This window comes from Dendropsophus ebraccatus, chromosome 8 (assembly GCF_027789765.1).
Source record: "Dendropsophus ebraccatus isolate aDenEbr1 chromosome 8, aDenEbr1.pat, whole genome shotgun sequence".
Taxonomy (NCBI): Eukaryota; Metazoa; Chordata; class Amphibia; order Anura; family Hylidae; genus Dendropsophus; species Dendropsophus ebraccatus.
In genome coordinates, this window is record NC_091461.1 from 107,534,086 (window position 1) to 107,560,612 (window position 26,527).

General features: G+C 39.1%; 1 protein-coding gene and 1 long non-coding RNA gene across 2 annotated transcripts in view; one reads left to right on the top strand and one right to left on the bottom strand.

The window, feature by feature from the left end:
* Positions 1 to 6,324: 6,324 nt before the first annotated feature.
* Positions 6,325 to 26,527, bottom strand: part of LOC138798807 (uncharacterized) — a 44,211-nt gene continuing 24,008 nt past the window's right edge. Inside the window, exons 3-4 of the long non-coding RNA XR_011364174.1 lie at positions 26,102 to 26,262; positions 6,325 to 6,522 (exon numbers count right to left, since the gene is read on the bottom strand). This is a non-coding gene — a long non-coding RNA (uncharacterized lncRNA). The remainder of the gene's footprint in view (positions 6,523 to 26,101; positions 26,263 to 26,527) is intronic.
* Positions 18,857 to 20,406, top strand: FOXD3 (forkhead box D3). The gene has a single exon (XM_069979407.1). The coding sequence runs from the start codon at positions 19,076 to 19,078 to the stop codon at positions 20,180 to 20,182; it is 1,107 nt and encodes a 368-aa protein (XP_069835508.1). The 5' UTR covers positions 18,857 to 19,075; the 3' UTR covers positions 20,183 to 20,406.

The following is a 26,527-nucleotide window of genomic DNA, read 5'->3' on the forward strand; positions in this document are numbered from 1 at the left end:
TTATTATTTGTTCAGTATAATCACCCAGTCAGTAAATATTCGCGCAATATTAAGATATTTCTTCTGTACCAGGGCTATTTTTTCCTTCCTTTCAGCACGCGTGAAGCCATCCAAAATGCGATCTAGCAAATTAAATGGCAGATTGTGGAGTACAATTTGGATAAGGAGCCGAAATCTATAAACCGTGATCTTGGTCTCAGAATGGTTATCAGCCGACAGCCCTGATGGGTTGTACGCGATGCTGAGCGGTGTAAACATACTTATATACGCTGCAAGCTGTGCGATGGTAAAACTACGTCACCGCCGACTTCATTTTAGTCACTTTCCGATGAAGACAATTCTTATGTTATGATTAGAGATGAGAGAACCTCAAGTGGACTTAGGGACGTCCGAACCCAAGCGTGTGGCATTTGATTACCGGTGGCTTAAGAAGCTGGATCCAGCCCTATGGCTGTCTAGAAATCATGGATACAGCCAAGCTACAGCTAGTACCTTGAGTGGTGTGAACCTTGGAAGGGAATGGGTAATATTTAGAAAGGGTGGTAGAGAGACCAAAGATAGGTAAATGCCACAAACCAGCACCGGGAAGGGAGCACCATTTTGATTTTTTGTATAGAGAACTCCCTCTTAATTTCTTTGTCCCCATACACACACACACATTTGAATTTGCAACACGGATTCCGTATCTTCAAGAAGAGGTCTGTTCCCTTTCGGACAGGCTGTGGATAGCTTTGGATGCACATCTGTGGTCCATGGCTACCGGCATGTCAACGAATGCGTTAGTGTGGCCCTACTATGCTGACTCTTGGGTGCATTAACTTCCTCTTCTCCAATGATATCTATTTACAGGACTTATAATTTAAACTAAGTATGTCAACCATAAGGGAGTATTACCATTTTAAGAAAAAGCTGCATTTGTCTCTATCTGGTGGCTCAGTAGAGAATGAATGGAGAAGTAACGCACATGCACGGGCCACAGCTTCCTTCAGTGGGGATTTTGGGGTCCCTGGCCTCGAGGTAGCGGGGGTCCCCAGCTGCAGGATCCATTTTGGATAGGATAGGGCATAACTTCTTCAGATAAGTATCCTCCTTTAACCCCTTGCCTCCGCAGCCTGTTTTGGCCTTAATGCCCAGGGCCTATTTTTCAAATCAGACCTGTCTCTCTTAATGTAGTGATAACTCTGCGGTGCTTTTAACTATTGAGGTTATTCTGAGATTTATTTTTTTGTGACATATTCCTCTTTATGTTTGTGGTATACTTTGGTTGATACATTCAGTAGTTTTTTGTAAACAACACATTTGCTTAAAAAAATTTGAAAAGTTTACGTTTCTTCATATTCAAAATTTTCTTTTCCTAAGAAAGATAGTCATGCCACATGAACTAATTATTACTGCAACATCTACAACATGTCGACTTTATGGTGACGTCATTTGGTGAACATCTTTTTACTTGTTAGGATGTTAGAGGGCTTTAAAATTTTGCAGCGATTTTTCAAACTTTCGGGAAAATTTTTAAATTCTGATTTTATTAGGGACCAGTTCAGTTCTGAAGTGGATTTGTGGGGCCTGTATGTTAGTTACCCCCATAAATCCATCCACTGTAAAAACTGCACCCCTCAAAGTATTTAAAGTAACATTTCATAAGTTTATTAACCCTTTAGGCGTTTCACAGAAATCTATACAAGTTAAAGGGGAAACTTAACATTTTCATTTTTTGGGCAGATTTTCCATTTTAATGCATTTTTTCCTCTAACACAGCAAATACTAACTGAGAAATACCACTCGCTATTGATTCTCCTTATTCCAATGTTTTAAGAAATCCCCCATATGTGGCTGCAGTGCGTCACATGACTAAACCACAGGCCTCAGACATGTCAGAGACCTGGTGAATTTTGAGACCTTTTCTTTTATTTAGGTTTTTTTTTGCCATTATACCATGTCACAGAGGCCTTGCGTTGCCAAAATATTTGTGTAAGTCAGGTTGATGTTTCCGTCTGTACCATTCTGGGGGACATGTGACACCCTGATAATTTTTTATTTAATTTTTTATGAGGTGGTACGAATAAAAAAAACAATTTAGCAGCTGTTTTTCATCATTTTTTTTGGGCGCCGTTTACTATACGTTACATATAAGATGTTATCGTTATTCGTCAGGTCGGTACGATTACAGTAATATCCATTTTATATAGCTTTTGGTATAGTTTATGGTATTTATACTATAAATACTGTTTGTGTCTTGCACATTGTAAGAGCAGTAATATTTTTATTTTTTCATCAACGTTATGGGAGGGCTTTTTTTGCTGACGTTTTTAGCGGTACACCTTTTGGATACATGTGATGTTTTGTTTTGATGTTTTTGCTTTTTTTCTTTATTTTTTAGGAGGCGGGATTAACAAAAGAATGTCAGTTTGGTAAGTTTTTTATTTGTTTTTTTATTTATAATTTTAATCGGGCGGGATAATTATTATAACGGGTTAATAGACGGGATCATTACGGACGCGGCTATACCAAATATGTGTATTTTATCTATAGGCGATCATTTATAAAGGGGGATAGGGAATGTGCATATTTATTCATTTATTTTTTGTTTATTTAACTTATTTATTTATTGATTGATGTATTTGTGTGTGTTTTTAACTCACTTTTTCAGATACATATACAATACATTACAGCTCATGATCTGTGCTGTAATGTATTATATAGTGAATGAGCTGTCAGCATTACAGCTGACAGCTCATTCAAACGATCAGACTCCTGCCTCAGTGCAGGGGCCTGATCGTTGCAACCATAGCAGCCCAGACCCAATGGGCAGCATCTGGGTTGCTATGGGTACCCCCCCCCCCCCGAAGCCGTGCGATCATTCGTGCGGCTCCGGGGTGAAGGGGAGGGGTCAGAGGGAGCGGATCTCCCTCCGGATCCCCTATAGATGCTGCAGTCCCATGGACTGGGGCGCCTATAGGGTTAGCTGCCTGAAGGGGGAGTGCGCCTGTGTGAGACAGCCTACTTCCGCTGCCTGATTGCCTCTAGGGACAGTGGGGGGAGGCAGGGACAACATGACGTTCCAGGAACTACCTGCTTTACATGGCGTTCCTGCAACATCATTTTGTGGCGAGGGGTAATACCCACTTTCCATATGCCCACAATGGGTACATCGCCAATGTGGGCATCCCTACCGTCACATATTCTTTAATGAGACTAAGGGCCCTATTCCACCGGACGATTATCCTTCGCATAATCGTTAACGATTAACAATCTCAAACGACCGCTATTACAAAAGACCTGAAAACGTTCACTCATTTCCATAGAACTGATAATCGTTATTTATGATCGTATTTGCAATCGTTTTTTTTCCCTATTTCTTCGCTATTGCGTTCGTATCTACTGCGAACGACGTCTTATTCAATGTGAATGATTTGCGAACATTTTGCGAACGAGCAACGATAAAAATAGGTCCAGGTCTTATAAAGCGATCAACGATTTCTCGTTCGGTCGTTAATCGTTAACTGCATTTCAACCAAGCGATTATCGTTTAGATTCGAACGATTTAACGATAATCTGAACAATTCTCTCACCTTAATACCCATTGATTTAATGGGTGCAACCCCCCAGCGATAGATACGGAACCCACAGAAATTGTCTGGCTTGGATGACTCCATGAGTTATATACTTTCATTATTGATATGTAAAAAAAAATACATCGAGCAAGTTAATTCATCGCTATATTACTGCAAATACCAAAATATTTTTAAAAAATTGAAATATTTAACAAAATCAATTAATAAGAAGATTTGGCGATGCACTAGGAGAGTGTCATCTCCCGGAGAGATAGGCAGATAATCCCTCAGTTAATTCCCCGGCTAGGTTAAAGTCTTTAAGAGCTGCCTTAGGCCCACAGTGTTTCCAGCTGGGCTTTAAATGCCTTGTAATACCGTCTTGTGATGGGATTATTACTCGCACAGAATAGGTTTCCATTTCAAGCTTTCTTTATTAGTATCGCCGTCTTTTTGCCTCTCCACACTTTACCTTTGTGACCAAAGTCTTTAAGATTCCTGAGGAACTTTGAAGTTCATCAGCTGAAGAAGAAGAAAAAAAAAACACATAAAAAGAATAAAGGAACGTTACTGTATGCTGGATGTTTATCCAGGATTTCAAAAAGCACAGCTACTTACTTGCAAAAACAGTGCCACCCTTGTCCTCAGGTTGTTTGCGGTATTGCAATGCAGCTCTATTCACTTCAATGGAACTGAGCTGCAAAACCTCACACCCACACTAAGTACAGTACCAAGAGGTGCTGTTTCTGGATGAAAGCAGTCATGTTTTTTTAACTTTGGACAACCCCTTACTATTACTTTTATTACTGCTATTACTATTACTGCTATTATCCTTATGACTATTATAATTATTATTGCTGTTAATACTATTAATGTACATATTTATGCATTCCTTTTGCATGCTTTGATAACCATAAATCTCTGTGGTTTTCAACATGGTTACTGACAGTAACAAGTGAAACATTTCACCTATTTAAAGCATCCAAAAAAAATTGCTATAATTACACTGGGTGAACCCAGCCTTATGGTTATGCTACTAATATTAGATATAAAAATAAAATAAAATATATTATAAAGTTGTATTCCTGGTTTTAAAAAAAAAACAATAAAGTATAAATGTTGTTTACTCCTTCAACCCCTTTAAGTATAAATGTTGTTTTCCCCTTTAACCCCCCGCAGCCCCCGGCCCGAAGCATACATTACCTACTTGGAGTCGCGACTGTGTGAGGCTCCAGGCTCCCCATCAGCCAATTAGTGCTGCCGTGCACTGATTGGCTGATGGGGAGCAAGGGGCGCTGAGCAGGTTATGTATGCTTCGGGTGGGGGGCTGCGGGGGCTTAAAGGGACCGGGTCACATACTGGCGAATGATTTTGCTGCAATCTCATTGTGAAATTCGCTGTGGATACGGTACGTGTAAAGCTACCCTAATACACAGCTATTTCCTATTCCCTCCATTTCAGGGGGCAGCATCAGGGTTAGACTTTATCAGTAGTACACACACACACACACACACACACACACACACAGAGTTACCTTTCCCTTAGTTGTCTGGCCAATCACAGCGCAGCTATACCATGTGCTGATGACAGTGCACTGGACTGTATAGGCTGCACTGTGCTGGGTGATGATTTACAGTACACTACTATAGGGAGAAGGGTTATTGATGCACTAGCTATACGAGGTGCTATGGTTGAAGAAATAAAGCACTTAAAGGAGAAGTCCAGCCAAAACAAACTTTTGTCAAGCGGCAGGGGCAGGGGAGAAAATGACTGTGATTGATTTCTCCTTATGCCCACAATGCGCTGCCGACCAACCTCGGGCCCCAACGCCGGAAGGTCCTGATCAGGCTGATGGATAGCTCGCTCATCCAATCAGTGACTGGACCAGCATCCTGCCCCAGTCACTGACTGGCTGTGCATCAGGCCGGCGGAAGTCTTGGAGCAACGATTTGGCATTGGACAGGCGCAGGAACGGGTGAGTAGTGTTATTTATTATGTGTCCCCCCCGCCCCTTTTTCCAAAAATTATAGCAGCCCCGTACTTCTCCTTTAACTGCTGTAGCTGCTAAGATGAAAAGAAAGCCTTGGTTTATCTTTAATGGACGCAAAGGCTTACAGGTACTATTGCTTTCTCCCTCCTGCACAAAGCAGTAGCTAAGCCCTACCTATTGTGTTCTATCTTTGTCTCTTTGTTACCAGAGACAGAATTTCCCCAACAACAGGAAGTGACCAGCACATTGCAGAGACCTGATACACCTAATTGTCAAGATTGTGGAACTGTTTTTCTGGACTAAGCAATCATTTTTGGTAAACAAAGTGATTTTAAAATATTTTACATATAACATAGACATATAACATCAGATGGAGGAAAGGTGTTCGAAACGTCGATGACCATTTAGGAGCCCGTTCACATGGCAAAAAATCCACACAGACGGCATATCTGAAATCCCTCCTGAAACGTAAATGGAAATAGATAGGAAAAGAAATAGATCTGAGACAAATAAATATGATAGTTCACACTTTTCCTGAACAATACTAGTAATACACTAAATTTATACTGTTTTGGAAGTTTAAAGGTCATATTATTATTATCATTATTATTATTTTATTCTTGTTTTTTATTTATTTTTCTATTACTATAATTATTATATATTATCACTATGAAAAAATGTATTTCCAATATAAATGGCTTATAACAATTACATTAATTCTAACCTGTTGTTTCTGTTTTTCCCTTAAAATTCAAGAGATTCACGTATGTTTGCTTACCTTTCTTCAAGTTGCTGGGTATTTCTGTCTTTGGAGTATATTACATTGATATCAATAAAGTCCGGACATTATAATGCAAATATAAACAAAGGGAAAGAATTAACTCATGTGTCGAGGTTAGTAGAAGTCTACAGGCAGCTGTGCACTGCTCCCCCTAGTGTTATCTTTGAGGAATGCACCGGTGTTTTTAATTCCTTCTTGTTCTAGAGAAAAGAATACAAAAAATAATATGCTAAAATTTTGCACCTGCTGCAGAAACAATCCCATTCAGCCGTTTTAAATAGAACTTCAGCCACCAAAATTTCTTCAACTCATTTTCTGAGTGTGAATACAGCGTATAAATCAGTGCAGCAATAATATCTCTTGCATTATGCTCTGGGTGATGGGGCCTTCCCTTTTATAGCTTCCAATGACTTTAGGCTGTGTTCACATATGTGCTACAATGAAACAGCCTTGTAGCAGTGGTGTGGCCCATACAATGGTTGATCAATTGTTAAAGCCTTTACCTTTATACACTGCACTACAATATACCCCATGTTCATCTCAAGACTAGTGTACAAAATGTTACAAATAATCTTTCACTGCTTTGAAACAGTGCCGCTCCGGTGTGTGGCTGTGTCTGGTATTGCAACTCACCATCATTCAAGTGAATGGTACTAGGCTGTAATACCTGATACAATCTATAGACAAAAGTGGCGCTGTATATAGAAAGAAAGCAATTTTTTTTTTTAAATCCAGACAACCCATTTGTGAATATGAATACCACTAACACTCTAATTTTAGACCAACTTTAACTTTTCTTACCTTCACCCTCAGCGCTGTTTTAATTAAGTCCTTCATTTTATTATGTTAGTAAGGCAGTTCTGTGCACGAGGGGCGGGACTACAGCCCTGCCGTTCAATTCCCAGTAAATGATAGATTTCTTGCTGTTTACGGTGACCACTAGGGGAGCTCTTACGCCTATTGCATACACTGACCTGTATAATAACACTGTATACACCTATCGTATATGAGATGTGATATTGAATCCCGTGTCTGTAACTTTTGTATTTCTCTGTTTTCCTGCAACTTTTGCTACAATGACTTGTGGCCCCATTCTCGGTACAGTGACGTCAAAGAGGGTCATGTGTCACCACTGCCCAGGGGTGTAGCTAATGTCTCCTGGGCCCTGGTGCGAGAGGTCAGCTTCCCCCCCCCCCCCCCCTTTCACAACCAAGTGATGCTATTGGTATTATATATATATATATATATATATATATATATATATATATATAATTTTATATACACACACACCAAGACAGATATTACCAATAACACCTGCATATAGGAAGAGAAAATATTATCACCATACATATTACCACCATACTGTTACTGACCAAATACTGTACACTGAGACCAATATTACCAGTATATAGGAAGGGAATGTTACTGCCACACCACAACCACTACCATCACCACCATATTGTTACTGACCAAATCCAGTATACTAAATCCAATAAAACACAGTACCAGATTACAAGTAACAAACATCACCACATACTAACATTACCACATACTGACTGATACCACCACCGCTGCTACTGCATCCACTGCAAGATCCACAGTACACAGATCACCATCACCTCATCCAGGCAAATAGAGGCAGACCCAGCTCTACACAGGTTGTATAAACCATATACATTACAGTGCAGTTACATCAGGTGACTCACAGGGGACGTCTTCTCTGATCGGAGTTCTTCCCTTTTCATCTTCTCCATCTGTCCTGGGCCGTTATGAGAACTTCTCCGAGCCACTGCCAGACAGTCATATTAGGCTTCTCACTCTGGCACCATATTCATCACTATACACACTGCACATCTGTGCTGGCCCCTTTACACCCTCATTTAGTGGGTAGGCTGACTCTGTGACCCCCTTATAGTATATGCCCCTCTGTGTAGCCTCCGTATAGATGGTCCCCCTCTGTGTATCCCATATAGTATATGCCCCCCCGTGTATTCCCTCTCATAGATGCCCCCCCTGTGTTGTCCCCCTCATAGAAGCCCCCCCATCTTGTCCCCCTTATAAATGGCCACCTATGTTGTCCCCCTTATAAATGGCCACCTATGTTGTCCCCCTTATAGATCCCCACATGTTCTCCCCCCTTATAGATGCCCCCCTCTAGATGGCCCCCTCTCCCATTCATAGATGGCCCCCTTTCACCCTTACAGATAGCCCCCTATAGATGCCCCCTCTCCCCCCCTTTATAGATGCCCCCCTCTCCCCTCATAGATAGCCCCCTTTCTATAGATGGCCCCCTCTCCCCCTCTAAAGATAGCCCCCTCTCCCCCCCATAGATAGCCCCCCCTCCCCCCTCTATAGATAGCCCCTCTCCCCCTCTATAGATAACCCCCTTTCCCCTAATAGATAGCCCCCTCTTAATAGATGCCCCCCTCTCCCCTCATAGATAGCCCTCTCTCCCCCCTCTCTATAGATAATCCCCTCTCCCCTCATAGCCCCCTCTCTATAGATGCCCCCCTCAGTGCAGACAGATTAAAAAAAACAACAAAAACATACAACTCACCCTACAACCCGCTCCCCGTCGATCCTCGCTCCTCCTGCAGCTTCCGTCTTCCCCCCGGCTGATGTGCAGCTGCCGGGGGTGTCCGGTCCTATCCCCGGCAGCGCGCATCTGAACTCCTTGTATGCCGGGGCTGGGACTTCCAGCACAGGAAGCAAGACGCTCTCTGTACCGGAAGTCAGGGCCCCAGGCGGCACAGGGAGTTCAGATGCGCGCGCTGGCGGGGATAGGACCAGACACCCCCGGCATCCGCACATCAGCGCGGGCCGGGTCGCAGCGGCGACCGCTGCGACCCCGGTAGTTACACCACTGCCCCATCAGCAGCCATAATCCTGCAAAAAGGCAGCACATCATGGCTGGAAGCCATCAGTGACAGAAGGGAGGGGATTGATTTTTTGTGGCAACAATGTTACACATGTGACATTAAACCCGATCTGTCAGCTGCAATTCATGCTCCAAAGTGCTGACACTGTAGCTGTTAGGTTTAAGGGGTAGTTCAGCAAAAAACATCTGGTGTCAGAAAGAGCCTGAGATTTGTATTTTACTTCTATTCAAAAACATTAAGCCTTCCAGTAGTTATCAGCTGCTGTATGTCCTGCAGGGAGTGGTGTATTCTCTCCAGTCTGGAGAGCAGGAGAGGTTTCCTATGGGGATTTGCTCCTGCTCTGGACAGTTCCTGACATGGACAGGGGTGGCAGCAGAGAGCACTGTGTCAGACTGGAAAGAATACACCACTTCCTGCAGGACATACAGCAGCTGATAAGTACTGGAAGCAAAATAAAAAGTCTCTGGCACTTTCTGGTTCTTTTGAAAAAAAAAAATAATACATCTATGGTCAATGCCACAGCTATATAAAAACATTCAAAAACTTTCCAATGTTATGTAAAAATAAATAAAATAAATAAATAAAAAACATTAAAGGTAACTTCCACAAAGTTTCAATCCATGGATTTACGACCATATTGTGGTGGCTACTATAAGGCCATATTGCACCCAACCCGAGTGACAGGACAATGAAAAGAGAAATCAGCAGAGCATTTCTGTACTGGAAGGAGTAATCCGAGTGTCCGAGCCTGAAGAAGAGGAGGCCTGACATAGCGTTCTGCTCAAGGACGCTCGCCTCCAGCCGAGATTTACGTGATTGTAACTTCGCCGGATACACTGCCAGTTCGGTGACATGATCTGTTTTTTATTTTTTAGGACCTCTATATAAACAATTGTGTTATTCTGCTGTAAATTAACAGGACGCAGCCTTGTAGGAGCCGAAAATGGAGAAAGTATTTTAATACGTTTATTGTACAATCATTCTTAGCGCTTTACTCCATCACCAACAAATATTTCTTGTTTTTTTTTACTTTGCTTTGTGGGTTTTTGTGGTTTTCTTTTTTACTGTGTTTGAAAAGAAATAAAAAAATGTAAAATTAATTCATGTTTGATCTTTCCATTTATCTATCTATCCATCCTACACGGAAAAACAGATACAGGTGGAAAATATATTTATGAAGCACTACCACCTATAAAGTATTTATGACGTCGAGTACCAGACATGTGCGCAAAGCTATTTCAACCACATTTGTTTATTTTTTACTAAAATAGATAGATAGATAGATAGATAGATAGGAGATAGATAGATAGATAGATAGATAGATAGATAGGAGATAGATAGATAGATAGGAGATAGATAGATAGATAGATAGATAGATAGATAGATAGATAGATAGATAGATAGGAGATAGATAGATAGATAGATAGATAGATAGATAGATAGGAGATAGATAGATAGGAGATAGATAGATAGATAGATAGATAGATAGGAGATAGATAGATAGATAGGAGATAGATAGGAGATAGATAACAAGGAACCACAGCACTCAAGTGTGGTGTTTTATTTACAAAAAAAACTGACATTTCAGCTGCATATTAGAACCCTAAAGTGGAGCCGAAACATTGGAGATAGATAGATAGATAGATAGATAGATAGATAGATAGATAGATATTAGGAGTAGATTACTGCATACTGTTTTATCGTTCAGTGTATAGACAGTATGCAGTAACCTCATGAGCTCCCCTAGTGGTGGCTGCTGGTAAACAGAATTTTATCATTACAGTTTCAAACACTAGAAATTAAAACTTATCAGCACAGAATACTAAACCCAAAGTGACATGGTGTTAAAAGGTGGCTACTCAGTTTAATAACCGAGTTCACTGTATAGACATTAGGCATTGGCACAACATATTTGATTTACAGTTCAGCACATAGGTTGGATAAGGTTCATTTCCAACAAGTAAGAATATAAGTAAATATTTTATTGCACGTTTATAGGTTGTTAGACTAGCTGGTCATTATTTAGCCGGTAATACCAGAACTCATGTGTGGTTTTACATCTTACTCAATGTAACAGCCACTGACCCTTCTAGGCTTGGCGGGCCAATATGGCTTCTATGATGATGAACCCATCATGCAAGATTCATCTTACTATCTCTAAGCAACCCTATCTGGGAAAAGCAAAAGTAATTGAGACAGATCACTGGGTGATTGTAAGGAGGCAAATGTAATAGTAGGAAAACTGCAATCTAGGCCTAGGCAGCTGTAGATGTATATGGGAGGTAGTGCAGCCAGATATTGTGTATATAATGTTTTGCGGGATCCTTCTATCCCCCTTTGAAAACACATTCTTTCTTTAATAGAAAGGCACCTCCTTGTGTAATGTCTGCAATGCTCCCCCTCTCACAGCATTAAATCTCATAGGTACAAAACTGCAGCTGCATCCCCCTCCTCTCCCCATTGTAGTATGTTGGAAAGTAATGTGTTAACTCGCCTAACCTGCATGGAATAAAGTAAGCAGCCTTAAAGTCTGGTCTGTGTTCATACACTACACCCAGCTCTTGTGTTATAACTATAGTAATACTACAGCAGAGTTATGGAGGCATAACATTTACAGATATTCTGCAGGGAGAAGGGAACTACAGGCTACTGGACATCGGGGAAGGAGCCATTTGCTCCCTAGAAAAATTTTACAAAGTTTAAAATGTTATACTTCTGATGTGTTCACAAAAAGTGCAGCAAAGACACCGATATATAGACATAGCAGATTTCATACAAGCAGAAGGCGCTATGTATTTCGGGCCTAGAATCCAATGAAATTACTTCCAAGTCGGGCACTGCCAACCTTCTCCTGGGTAGCCAGACTGGACAGAAGACCAGCTTGTTTGTATAGAATTCCAACAACAAATATTTTGGCTAAGTTATTTAGGCTTCCATTGGATCCGGTACCCCTGGCCAGTCATAAACCCACAATCTGGTGCGCTGGCCTATGCCAAAACAGACTGCACTCAAGCGTTATATGTGAGAGAGCAGAACTCTGTGCAGGCTGCTCCACTATAGCTAGCGCTCTGAAATAGGAGATTATTATAAAATATACTTTATTGATCCCACTGCTATGTGTGGAACTATGTGCACATAACCTAATAGAGTCTATGTACTGCAGTCATTGAAATGACATTGACCTGGGCTTCTATGGGATGAAGATCAGTGGTTGCTATGGGATGCATTAAAGAGAGAGACTTTGGAATAAATTGGAACCTAATGGCAGAGACTTAAAGGAACATGGACATTGTTGATAATGTTGTGAGGGTCTATGTACTGCGTATTTTATTCCATTCTGATGGCCCCATTAAGCTTGTTGGATCCAATTCTGAGTGGATAGTCTGGCCTGTTGAATATATTGTTTAGTCAGAGAGAAGTGGGGAAATGAGGAGGGGTAAATCTGATGGGAAAATAGGAAATGGGGATAAATCTGATGGGAAAATAGGAAATAATGGGGGATAAATCTGATGGGAAAATACGAAATAACGGGGTATAAATCTGATGGGAAAATAGGAAACAATGGGGGATAAATCTGATGGGAAAATAGGAAAGAATGGGGGATAAATCTGATGGGAAAATAGGAAATAACGGGGGATAAATCTGATGAGGAAACTGGAAAAGGAAGCAAAATCTGATGAGAAACAATTAAATGGAGGGGGTATGAGAAAATGGGAAATGGGGAATAAATCTGATGAGAAGAAGGGGAAATAAAGGGGGATAAATCTAATGAGAAAATGGGAAATGGAGGGAGGGGGGGATCTGATGAGTAGAGGAGAAATAAAGGGGGATAAATCTATTTAGAAGGGGAAAGGGGGATAAATAAGATGAGAAAATGGGAAATGGAGAGGGGATCAATCAATGAGAAAAGGGGAAATGGGGAATAAATCTGATAAATGGGGGATAAATCTAATGAGAAGAGGAAAAATGGGGGATAAATCTGATAAATGGGGGATAAATCTGATCCAAAAATTATTTGAATAGAATTACCAAACTAAATAAAATAATTATAAAAATACATTAATTACTTCAATAAATATATCAAAGCCCGTGCTATCAATAACAGATTGAAAATTGGCGGAAATGGATTCATAAATTTTGCTACATTTTTCTAGCCACACACACCGACACTGGAATAAATTTACTAATTAAGTATCCATTTATTAAAATGTATATAATAGGACATTATTATTATTATTATTTTACATTTTTGCATTGTTGTTTTTGAGGATTTTCAGCTTTTGTTTCCACCTTCCCCCTTAACTAGAATTGTGTCTCCATTATATAAATTAAAGAATAAACAAATATTATTACAAATAAATATAATAGTAAAGACTCTTTCTAGTTAGCACATAGGACACCAACACTTTATATATACTTTGTAGATTGCACCATGTTAAACAAGAACATACTGTAAAAATTGCGCCATTTGCTCACTCAGCTCTAGAGCAACATAAGACAAGGGCCCCAGGATGGTGTCCAATCATTAACCCTTTAGCTCTGGGGCTGTATTCTTTATTCTATAGTGTGCCTCCTCAATACCTGAAGCCATAGGTGGGGAGAGGGGATGCAGGAGGGGTTATGGGCATAGAGCAAGGTGTGAGCTCCAGTCACAGTACAGGAGAAGGGATGAGCTTGGCCAGAACACCCTCCCTGTCCTGTAAATGTGCACAGAGGTGAGGGGGGGGGGGGGGGGGGGGGATAAAAATGACTCCCATCATAGTGTTTGACAGAATGATCCAGGATGATAAAGCAGCTTCTCCAGAGGGGGTAACAATGCTGGATTCTCCCTTGTAAGCTGCAGCCTGGAGGGATGAGGAGCCTCCATGAGCAGCAGCCTCCTCCTCCTCCTCTTCTCTCCCTGCATTCAGCTGGTTGTGATGAAAGCTGACATGCAGATCACTCCATACTAATGTGCAATAATTAACATAATAGCTGTAATTAAATGCACGCTAACAAGGCCATAAATATATCATGGAGTGTTACTGTCTCACTGCCCCTAAATGCTCTCTCATCGTCCATTAAACCTGGGGCCTCCTGCGCGATGGATGTGTGCGCCATTCCAGCAAAAATAAATCCCACAAATCCTGGATGGATGGAAGGAAGAGAAGGGACCTGGAGGAGTCTGGAGGTGTCCGCCATTCATTATCTGCACCGCGCAAATCATGATGATAATAGAAAAATATAATAGAGAGCAGGAAATGTGATGATGGGGATGATCACCATTATAATAATACAGGGCATAATAAGAGTGAAATATCTAATAATAATAACAGCAGCAGCACGTGAGTAATGCGTGCAGCAATAGAAGACAACGGAATAAAAACTAGACTAATATTAAGCATTTCATCGGAATATTAAGAAGATAATAGAATGATAATATACATAGAAAAAGGATCTAGTTCGATTTTTGCTTCCAGCCAACTCGACCTAGTCACCACTAGAACAATAGATGTACTAGAGCAGCAGAAGAGAATATGCAGATCAGCACTAGAAGGGTTAATCTGGGCTGAGAGATTTAGAAAGAGTTAACCTGGAAAAGAATTGATTCTGATCAGTATTAGGAACATGGTATACATAGGATATATGTAGAGAGGGAGAATCCTGTATACACAGGGCAAATAAAGATTATTGCATCAAAGCTCATAGGATTAGGATCATTCACTGGTGAAAGTAATAAGATTATAGGGTTAAAAGCGGACATCACTGATTCCCCTGATTCCTGCAATCCCTATAATCCCACTGTCTGTAGATAGACAGATAGGAGATAGATAGATAGATAGATAGATAGATAGATAGATAGATAGATAGATAGATAAAAGACAGATAGATAGTAGATAAATAGATAGATAGATAGATAAATAGATAGATAAATAGAAGATAGATAGATGATAGATAGATGGATAGATAGATAGAAAGATAGATAGATAGATAAATAGATAGATAGATAATAGATAGATATGAGATAGATAGATAGATAGATAGATAGAAGGCGGATAGATGGATAAATAAATGGATAGAAGACGGATGGATAGATAAATAGATATGAGGAAGAAAGAGAGAACATAGATAGAATATAGTAAAAGAGAGACTAGAAAAAGAGAGTAGAATAAATTAATATGTAATAGCCAATGCTCAATTATATATATATATATATATATATATATATATATATATATATATATATATATATAGATAGATAAATTTTGACCTCAAATCATATCATCACTGGGTTAAGGTACAGTATAAGGTGTAAGTGTAAGTCAATGCACACCCAGCATGAACTGAGCCAAGTGACACCCTCAGCTCTGCTATACAGACATTTAGTTGTACACTGATACATAAGACACCCACTTGGTTGCAGTGCACACATGACATATAGACATTTCCTCGCTTTGATACTCAGTCTCCTCTGAGCTCCTGATCCTATTATGGAGAGAGAGCCTCTGTGCACTTCTGATTAAATACTTGGGAGTTTTATAGCCAATTGCAATTAGGTTTAGAGCAGGATTTACCTAACACCAGATCCCAGTCAGATGGACAAGAGAGCAAAGCAAATCTTTACAGAGCAAACACAACAAGTCCATGAATGCCTCCCCCCAGAGCCCCAGCTGACTCCACACACCACCGCCATGTACAGCAATATACACTTACAGGTCTGCTCAGAAATACAAGAATTTGTGTATTACTCTCTAATGGGAGTGATTGGAAAAAAATCTTAAATATTAGACGGATAGCTAGAAAAATACAGAGAAACGAAATAGATAGATATAGAGATAAGATAGATATATTGTTGTTTTTTTTAAATGGTTAAACAGATATAAAAGAGGAAAAGAGAAAGAAAGAAAGAAAGAAAGAAAGAAAGAAAGAAAGAAAGAATGAAAGAAAGAATGAATGAATGAATGAATGAATGAATGAATGAATAAATAGAAATAGCGGAAAGAGAATAATAGATATGAAAGAAATAAAGTGATATATAAATAACAAACATAAAATAGGTAGGGATAGATAATAGATAGATAGATGGATAGATAGATAGATAGATAGATAGGAGATAGATAGATAGATAGGAGATAGATAATAGATAGATAGATGGATAGATAGATAGATAGATAGATAGGAGATAGATAGATAGATAGATAGATAGATAAATATAGATAGGACGGAGATAGATAGATAGATAGATAGATAGATAGATAGATAGATAGATAGATATTAAATGTGAAAATGGAATGGATAATTAGATAATAGGTAAAGTGGATATCAGGTCTTTACATGGGACTGCAGGCAAACTTCCACCGATATCTTCGTTGCCCTATAGAAAAATATAAAAAAACACTTTCAGCTCTGCTACATATGTCAGGTCAGGGGTTAACCCCTGGGTGTAGTGCCGGCTTTGGTGTCCAGTGTTGTATCCTGAGGAGCCGCTTGACTGATTGAACAAGAGATTACACGGATTCATCCACAAAGATTCCCTAATAGACGTGAAAGGCTCCTGTTCACACCAAGCAGCGTAATTAATGATATGAATCAATTAATTTGACTTTTATTGTGTTCACAAAAACAGCAACAAACGAATCCATGAATCTGCCCCCCCCCCCCCCAAAAAAAAAAAAAAAAACACAAGTCAGGTGACCCTACACCCTAAACGGGTGACGGTGACCGGGATCATCGCCTACAAGAAGCTGACAGACAATTAATAAAGAGACCAATTAGAGATGTGATAATTATTTAGACAGATTCCGGCTACTGTTTGCTACACAATTGTCGCTCTAATGCGAATATTTGTCACACATAAAATAACACAAACAGGTGGAAAAACAATAGCAAAATAAAGCAGTGGAGTGAAGGGAAATAACGAAATATAAGGATAGAAAGATCTGATAATTCTATGGAAGCTAAAATTTATTAATGGGTGTGTAACACCAGCAGTGTGATGAGATACACCAATAATACCACACACTATGGTGGGGGTGAGGACCATGCTTTGTGATGATGATGATGATGAGAGTTACAGGATTATTTACACACATTCACACTTAGCTGTTACTTGTTAACACAGATGTGGAGAAAGGAATTGATCCGGGTGTCAAGTGTGGATATTAGCATCAATGCAAAAGGGGGGAAAGAGATAGAAGGGGGGGGGGGGGGTAATGAGTCTATTTAGTACATGGCAAAAAAAATAGGTAGACAAACGAAAGAAAGTTGAAAAATCGATAGATAGATAGATAGATAGATAGGAGATAGATAGATTGATAGGGGATAGATAGATAAATAGATGATAGCTACATAGATAGGAGATAGATAGATAGATAGATAGATAGATAGATAGATAGATAGATAGATAGATAGATAGATAGATAGATAGATAGGAGATGGATAGATGATAGAGAGATGGATAGATAGGAGTTATAGAGATGATAGACAGATAATAGATACATAGATATGCGATAGATAGATAGATAGATAGATAGATAAATAGGAAAAAGATAGATAGATGGATAGATAGATAGGAGATAGATTATCTATATATATATATATATATATATATATAAATAGAGAGAGAGAGAGAGATAGATGATAGATAGATAGATAGATAGATAGATAGATAGATAGATAGATAGATAGATAGATAGTAAATAGGTAGACGGATCATTTGCAGTTCATTTGGAATCCTCGGGTTGATATTACACAATGGGCTCAGGAACAATTAACCTGTACATCTCGGTTTCCGATCCTGCCTTCTTGCTGTGAATATAAATGGAGATTTCGGAGCTCCTTGCGTCCTTGCGCCTCATTTCCTCGGCTTTCATATGCTAAGAGCGCCATGATTGCCTCGTTATCACCCTGCGCTCCACTTCTATACATCTCTAGTGCCTTTGTTGTGATGACTTCTTTACATCTAATACAGTCATCAATAGATGTTTTCTCAGCTCCCTTCCCAGCTGCTGGGTGCCCCTGCCCACCCATTGCCTTCCTATCACCTGTCTCAGGTAGCTGGTGGGAATTTGGATCCATTCCTAATTTACCCAAACACTACAATTCATGCCCCAAAAATACTCTGTGCTGCTGTCTTCTGCAGAGATTATGCTACCTGTCCCTTATGACCCCTTATCCTACACCCTGCCCAGGTAACATGCAGTAAGGGTTTACAGCCAGGGTGCATGCACTGCCAATGGTAGGCATGGTGAGGGTGGTAGCTCCTGTGCCAGGGTGATGCCAGGCTGTCCTCATTCTTGCAGATGATGGGAGTCAGTGCTACTGATGTCTCTTTGTTGACAATTTCATGAAACAACTTGAGTTGTGCATGGTTTAGCTGGAGGGGGGAGGCAGGCAAGGGGGGGTGGCGTCAGGTGGTCATGTGACCCCCCTGCTAGTATATCTTTAACTGGAAAGTAATCTATCAGGCAGTCTTTGCAAAGGGGACTTTAAAAGTGGCTGTGTGGCTAAGCCAGCTATCACCTGGACACCACCCCCTGCTACTGTGTGGACACTGTCCTAGCTCCAGCCTTTCACTGGACCCTCAGATAGTGTCTACTCTGGACACTGCTACATTCCCCTCCCAATCCCCTGGACAATCCGCTACCTCCAAGACTGAAAAGAGAGAGCGAGAGCGAGAGAGAGGGAGGGGGCACAGGAGCACTAGAGGAGATCAGCACAAGGCTGTGTCTGAGTGCACAGGAGGATCTCAGCACTGGCTGGCTGACTCGCTCCATGCAAGTTGGGTGGCCTGAAGACTCCACTGAGGACTTTTTGGAGATTTGCTAGCCTTTTTGCAGTCATTTGTTGCCTTTGCACTGCGTTCCTAGCAGGTCAGCCGGGCCCAAAAGCTGTGATGACCCTATCTGGAGGCAGCAGTGCCAGTGACATGTCCGGCCAGACTGTGCTGACCGCTGAAGATGTGGACATTGATGTGGTGGGAGAAGGAGACGAGTCCCTGGACAAGGATAGTGACTGTGAGAGCCACCATGAACATATGGAGGACGTGGAGGATCTGGGGGGGAAGGAACTGCTAAGAAGCCCCTCCGACAGCGCCAATGAAGCAGAGGGCAAAGGAGACCTCCAGGAGGGCAATGCAAGCATCCAGAGCAAACCCAAGAGCAGCCTGGTGAAGCCCCCCTACTCCTACATTGCCCTCATCACCATGGCTATCCTGCAGAGCCCCCAGAAGAAGCTGACCCTCAGTGGGATCTGTGAGTTCATCAGCAATCGCTTCCCTTACTACAGAGAGAAGTTCCCAGCCTGGCAAAACTCTATCCGACACAACCTGTCCCTCAACGACTGCTTCGTCAAGATCCCCAGAGAACCTGGCAACCCGGGCAAGGGAAACTACTGGACCCTGGACCCCCAATCTGAAGACATGTTTGACAACGGCAGCTTCTTGCGGAGAAGGAAAAGGTTTAAAAGACACCAACCCGACAACTTGAGGGACCAGACTGCACTTATGATGCAGAGTTTTGGGGCTTACAGCCTAGCCAGTCCCTATGGCAGACCCTATGGACTTCACCCTGCAGCCTACCATCACCCAGCTGCATTGCAATACCCCTATATACCCCCTGTAGGGCCCATGCTGCCCCCAGCTGTCCCCCTATTGCCTTCCACTGAACTCAGCAGGAAAACCTTCAACTCCCAGCTCAGTCCCAGCCTCCAGTTGCAGCTGAACAGTCTGAGCACTGCAGCGTCTATCATAAAGTCAGAGCCCAGCAGCAGACCTTCCTTCAGCATAGAGAACATTATTGGGGTGTCAGCGGCCTCCTCTGCAGGGGCACAAACTTTCCTGAGACCCCCAGTGACTGTACAATCAGCCCTGATGAGCCACCAGCCCCTGTCACTCAGCAGAAGCGCTGCCACAATCACCCCAATACTAAGCGTCCCCACAAATCTCCTATCAGGACAGTTTCTGCCCACAGCCACAACAGTAGCCAAATGGCCAGCGCAATAATCCCGGGCAAGCGCAAAAAGACTGAACGAACCGCAAAAAAAAACAAAAAAACGTTAAGAAGGGAACTGCTGTATTGTATCTGTACATCCCTGGAATGCATTGTGTACAGGTAACAACCTATAGATTATTTGTAAATATTTGTATCAGAAAAAAGACAAGAAATACTTATATTTGATTGATTTTTCCTTTCTTGGGGTTTTTATTTTTGTAAGAAAATTGTAGATTTAGAGCACTGAGCTTTCATTTTTGTTGAAGGTTCACTTACTTTATGAAAACTTTAAAAAAAAAAGGAAAATTTTAAATAATACATTTTCAAGACAATTGTACAAAAAAGGCGAATCTCTAAAAAAAAAGAAGTCTGTTTCTATATGAATGAAGATTCTATGTATCTAAGCGTTAACCTTTCGTGTTGTTCACTATTTTGTAAATAAATTTTTTTTTAAATGTTACATTGTCTCCGAATGTTTCTGTTATTCTGGAATTGTCAGGGGTTCTGTACCGGCCGAGAGCGCGAGCTCGTGATGTACCGAGCGTGACCGGACTCTGCAGATCCCACTGTCTATAATTATAGACTCGATTGATGTTGGTTTATTATATCCTATATGTGACTTGCATGTCTCCCTACGTATGCATATACTGTACATACATTTCTTCTATAGGAATATCTATTATCTATCCATCCATTCATTTGTCTGTTTCCGATTATGCTGACCTAACTAATATCTATTCTATCTCATATGTATTTATTTATTTTTATGTAATTTATCCATCTCCTTCTTTCATATATATAATCTCTGCACTTCTCTCTATGTACCTGTATTCTAATTATCTATAATATCTATTATATATCTTGTGTTTATTTCACACCTATTTATTCATCCATCTTATATGTCTATCTATCTATCTATCTATCTATCTCCTATCTATCATCTATCAATCTATCTATCTATCTATCTATCTATCATCTATCTCCTATCTATCTATTTCCTACTTTTATTTATTGAACAATCCCTCAAAACATCTCATATCTATACAAATATATATATATATATATATATATATATATATATATATATATATATATGTATTATTTTTTAACTACAGTATCTATCTGGCCATTCATCTAATAACTAGTAAGTATGTATCTATAATTATTTGATATCAGTTTTGATATCATGTATTCTCTCTCTCTCTTCTATCTCCTATCTATCTATTTATCTCCTATCTATCTATCTATCTATCTATCATCTATCTATCTATCAATCATATTTACTATATTGTTAGTTTTATTCTTAATGACAAAGAAATAATAACAATAATTATAATTTTTCGTTGCTTTTATAAACATATAAATATCAGATAGATAGAGATATATATAAAGAATAAATTCATTAAGAAGTATTTAAATATATTCCTAAAAACATATTTGCTATTCGTCTCTTTTCTAATCTCCTCCCCCTGTTCTCTTCTGGTTTACCCTAATTAACACATATTAATAAGATAAGAAAGAATCCCTTTTTCCTGCCCATGGATAATTCTAGTGTATGAGACAGGACGGGCAGTGGTGGCAGCGGCTCGGGTGTCCTCCTAAGGAGGAGGAGGAGGATATTTGGAGCAGGGCTGAGTGTGACTTTTAGGGCTGGGGTAATATTATCCCTGCACTGAGTAAACATTTATGCTCCTGTATAAATATATGGGAATAAAAGCCGATGAGAGAGCAGGGAGTTTATAAATAAGAGGAGTCACCTGAATACAGGGGGGATTAGGTATCACATAGAGCACAGGGCACATTACACGGCTCCTCCATGTGCGGCCGTGGCTGCGGCTGCTGCGGTGATAAAACTCGCTTCACAGTTGTGTCTGGTTAATCGGTTCTGAGTAAACAGCAAATGGTCCTTCATTTGTACAAGAGGGAGGTTAGGACTAAATATAGCAGATCCCCCTGGGAAAAAGGGAAAGGACTTGTCTTCTTGAATTCACTTTTAGGCTCAAGAAGCTGCTGATCCGATGCTTCTAAATGGCATTGGATAACAGGGTCTCATTCCAGTCCTGATCCTTTGTTACTTATAAAATTACTTCTTCATATCTCAGTACATAGCAGTAATACCTCAGGCTGACAGGAGCTGGCTCAGGCCATTCACCCTGGGAGGAGGAGAGGGCTGCAAACCAGGACTGGAACAGGGCACACAGCAGGCAAAAGAAGAGGCCAAATATTATAATAATAATAATAACAATCATCATCATAATCATCATAATAACATACATTTATAATTATGAATTTTATTACTTAATATCATTTATATTTCTATATACTTATCTATCATTTTATTTATTATGATTATTACTACTAATATTATTATAATATTTTAGCACTTTATTATACTCAAATTTTAGTATTATTATTTTATACTGTTACGATTTTGCGGTTACCCATGACTACTCTAGTAAAAGTTGTATCGTATTCTCAGAACATTATTATTATTTTTTTACATTACTATTAGTACTTTAGACTTATTTGTTTTATTTTCTTATTGTTTTATTAATATTTTATTAGTATATAATTATAATTTTATATTATTATTGCCTTACTGGATCATTTTGGATAATCTTATTTGTATTACAGTGATATTCTAAGTGCCTGCTGTATTTTATTTATCATATATATAGATATATATATATATATATTAAAATTATAATATATATATAAAATTTTAAAAAAAAATTTTTGCATCTACTTTAAAAAAAAAAAAAAATATTTACCTTACTACTTAAAATTTACTAACTTAAATTTGAATTACATTTTCTTACATTTCTTGCATTTTTTTTTTATTTAGACTTTTAAATGACACTTTCAGGATTTAGATTTTATAAAAATTTATTTATTTCTGTATATTTTTATTATTTTTGTAAATCATTTATAATTTCTTTTTTTTTGTTTTTTACATCAAAGACAAAAAAAAAGAATACAGTTTTAATAGAATTTAGGAATTTTCCATTTGTTTTGTTCAAGCCAAGCCAGTTTGTCCATAACCAATCTATAAATCTATCGATATGTATAAAACATATAATGAGCAGATGACAGCTCTGGCCATAGGAATATAACAGGGTTAGGAGAGTTTGGACAGCTGTATCTTTGCTATTATGGTGTCAAAGGAAGAAGACGACGACTTCCGGTTTCAGCCCACGAAGGTGAAGCAGCTCCTTCCATTAAACAGTGTTCCCCAAGCTCAGTTTATTCACCAGACCCCTCCAAAATAAAAACTTCCCAAACCCTCCCTACATAGCAAGGGGTTTTAGGAGACAATATAATCCACAATATAATCCACAGGGCAACTAAGTGTGAGGAGAAAATATAAACATGGCGTCTGAGGGGAATCCCGACAACAGTGATATTACTCTGAACCTCTCTCACAATGAAGGGGAAACTGGAGTGAGTCTCAGCAAGGAGACCAAATTATTCCTGGACTTCATTTGTCATGTAAAACACTGGCTTTAGACTTGGCTAAAATAATAGCTCCAGATATAATAGCCTCACCGGACAGTACAGCATCCATTGCATAGTCACAAATACAACAAGAGGTTCTCACACGTACCTCACAGAGACAAGAGGTGGGAGATGGGAGATTTGACAAAAAATGACTTTATCAAAAGTTGTGACTGAAAATAATGCGCTTAAAGAAAAAACAGATGACCTGGAAAATAGGTGGCGCCATAATAACCTACGCATTTCGGGTCCTCCTGAGAAAGCAGCTTCAGATTTGCTGCAACCGATTTACCACAAGCTTTAGGCTTACAAGGAGCTGCACTGTGGAACGCCCACATAGGCTGAGACCTCCACAGAATTACACCTCTACTCAAGATAAAAGATTATTCCAAAAACCACGTCACACCATAGCAAAATTTTAAAAATTTTAATTTTAAAATTTTGTTCAAGCTTTTAAAAAGTTGCTGAGGTGGCAAAGAAAAGGTGTGAATTTTCAGAGATTTGCTCTTTTCTTGTGAAAAATAAAATAAAAATTTTCAGCGTTTTTACACGTATTTAAATCTGATGGCTCTGTGAAAGTATACCATATGCCAGAATCCGCAAAAAAAATTGATTGACTCTCTCAAAATTACAGAGGCTACACAAGGAGAAAAATGCAAATGCGGTAGGACCACTAGCCCATAAGCAGTACAAGAGGAAATGGACACTCCAATAAAAACTCAGGAATTAATACATTATGTAAAAGTTATTTAGTAGAAAAAAATATAATATCAACTCCTCCTATAATATCTACTCCTGATATACTGAGACTCACTTTCTGTTAATTTCTATATAATGAAATATTACTTTATTATGATTTAATGCTCCTCCATTACTTCATAACCCCTCCCCCTCCATTTTTTTTTACTTAATTTTTATCCTCCTCCTTCCCAAATTTTACCCCCCCCCCCCCCATTTTTTTTTCTTTTCCCTCTTCTTTAAAATCTTTAGATACCTTTAAAGATATAAAAGTAGGTAAAGAACTTCAATGTTTTGCAGACGACACTTTATTATTTCTAGATTTGCCAGATTTACACTTACACTTACAACAGGTATTAGACACGTTTCAACATTTTGGATCTTTGGATGTAAGGTAGAACGTATCTATTTCTTAAACCATCAGGGTCATCTATCCCCTCTACATCTAAAGTAACAACTGCACCCCACCATTTTACTTATCGAGGCATAAAATTGGAAGGTCGTCCAACTCCTTATATAAATTAAATGATATCCCTCTAATTTCCTAAAATATTTCAGAACTTGAGAGATGGATCTCCATTATCATTGATGGGTAGAATACATTTAATAAAAATGCTGTCCTTCTCCAAATTATTATACCCAATGCCGACCATTCCTCTATTACTGCAACATAAAAGGCTACAATCTGCTTTCATAAAATTCATTTGGAAAGGAGAACGTCCAGGAATTCCCTTGCCAGAAAGAATGGTGGGGCGCCATTCCCTAATATAAGTTTATATAACTTAGCCTTATTATGGAGACATGTAAGAGACTGATGTCTGGAAACATCCTCTTTTTCAAAAATATCATAAGAAAAGAATTTGGTATCATCTTGGGGCTTTATTACACACCAAAATGAGTCTCCTCCCACATTAAGTCAAAAACTGCCCCATAACCAAGCATACCATGGCTACATGGAAAGCAGTAAGGAAATTATTTCAGCTTTCCTATTGACTCTCAAAATTTTTTACCCTATTTAAACCAAGACAACACAGAAAAACATTTGCAGAAAGGGGGGGGGGGGGGGGGGGGAGGGTTAGAGATGGTGGGAGGGCTCGTAACGCAACAGTAGGTAAAATACTAACAACATCCGAGTGAAATACAATATATTAAACATTTTTTTTTTACCAGTACTGTCAAGTTTTAAATTTTTGAAAGCCATCAATCCGTAACTTTGCAATAGTGGAAAAGCTGGGACCTTTTGATGATTTAATTGGAAAGAAAAATAAAAAAAATGATCCCTATCAGATATCTAGACCAAGTAATGAAGAAAACAAATAATACTGGTTTTGAACAAATGTAAAAATTTAAATTCTGAAAGTTATATGTAAAGTATATAACTTAATAACCAATGAAGATTGGAAAGAGAGTCCCATTTCAAACTTCAGACGTACAATAGTTGTGGTTAAAGAGTTGTTAAATATGTTAATATATATAGATATATATTTATAATGATATACTTGTCATATTTAAGATATTAGAAAAAGCTTCTTATGCTATATCTATGATGCTTTCCCTCAAAGTTTACCGCAAGACGCAGAAAAAATATAATATACAATGTCTTAAGAAACTTGGATATTTTAGCAATTTGTAACTATCTTGTGACATGATATCGAAGCAAATAAAATATTGTTATAAAAAAGGAAGAAGAAACCCACCAGTAAAGAGGTACAGTAGCACATCATCTCATTGTCACTTGTGGGGTCTTTTGTAGTACCAGCGCTGTCCTGTAGGTGGCAGAGCAGCAATGCTGCAAACTGGGATTTGTCATCCTTAGTAATCGCTTCCTCTGTAACCAGTTCACAAGGTTTTTTTTATTCTAACCAAATTCTAAAAAAAATAATTAATCTTTCAGGATAATTGTTACCGTTTTCCAGTGCTTTGTTTAACTTTTCGTAAGTACTGGTGACATTTGTTGTACAATGGACATTGGAGTTATTGTTATACATTATATTAGTACATACAGATATGTATCTATCTACCTATCTATTTATTATCTATCTATCTATCTGATTTATATATATAATTTCTGTCAGCTTTTCAGTCAATATTTTTTCCACCAAAATCAGGAGTGAAACCCACTC

What these genes read in the sequence shown, in the direction of transcription:
- FOXD3 (XM_069979407.1), top strand. Translation starts at nt 19,076, where the DNA reads ATGACCCTATCTGGAGGCAGCAGTGCCAGTGACATGTCCGGCCAGACT.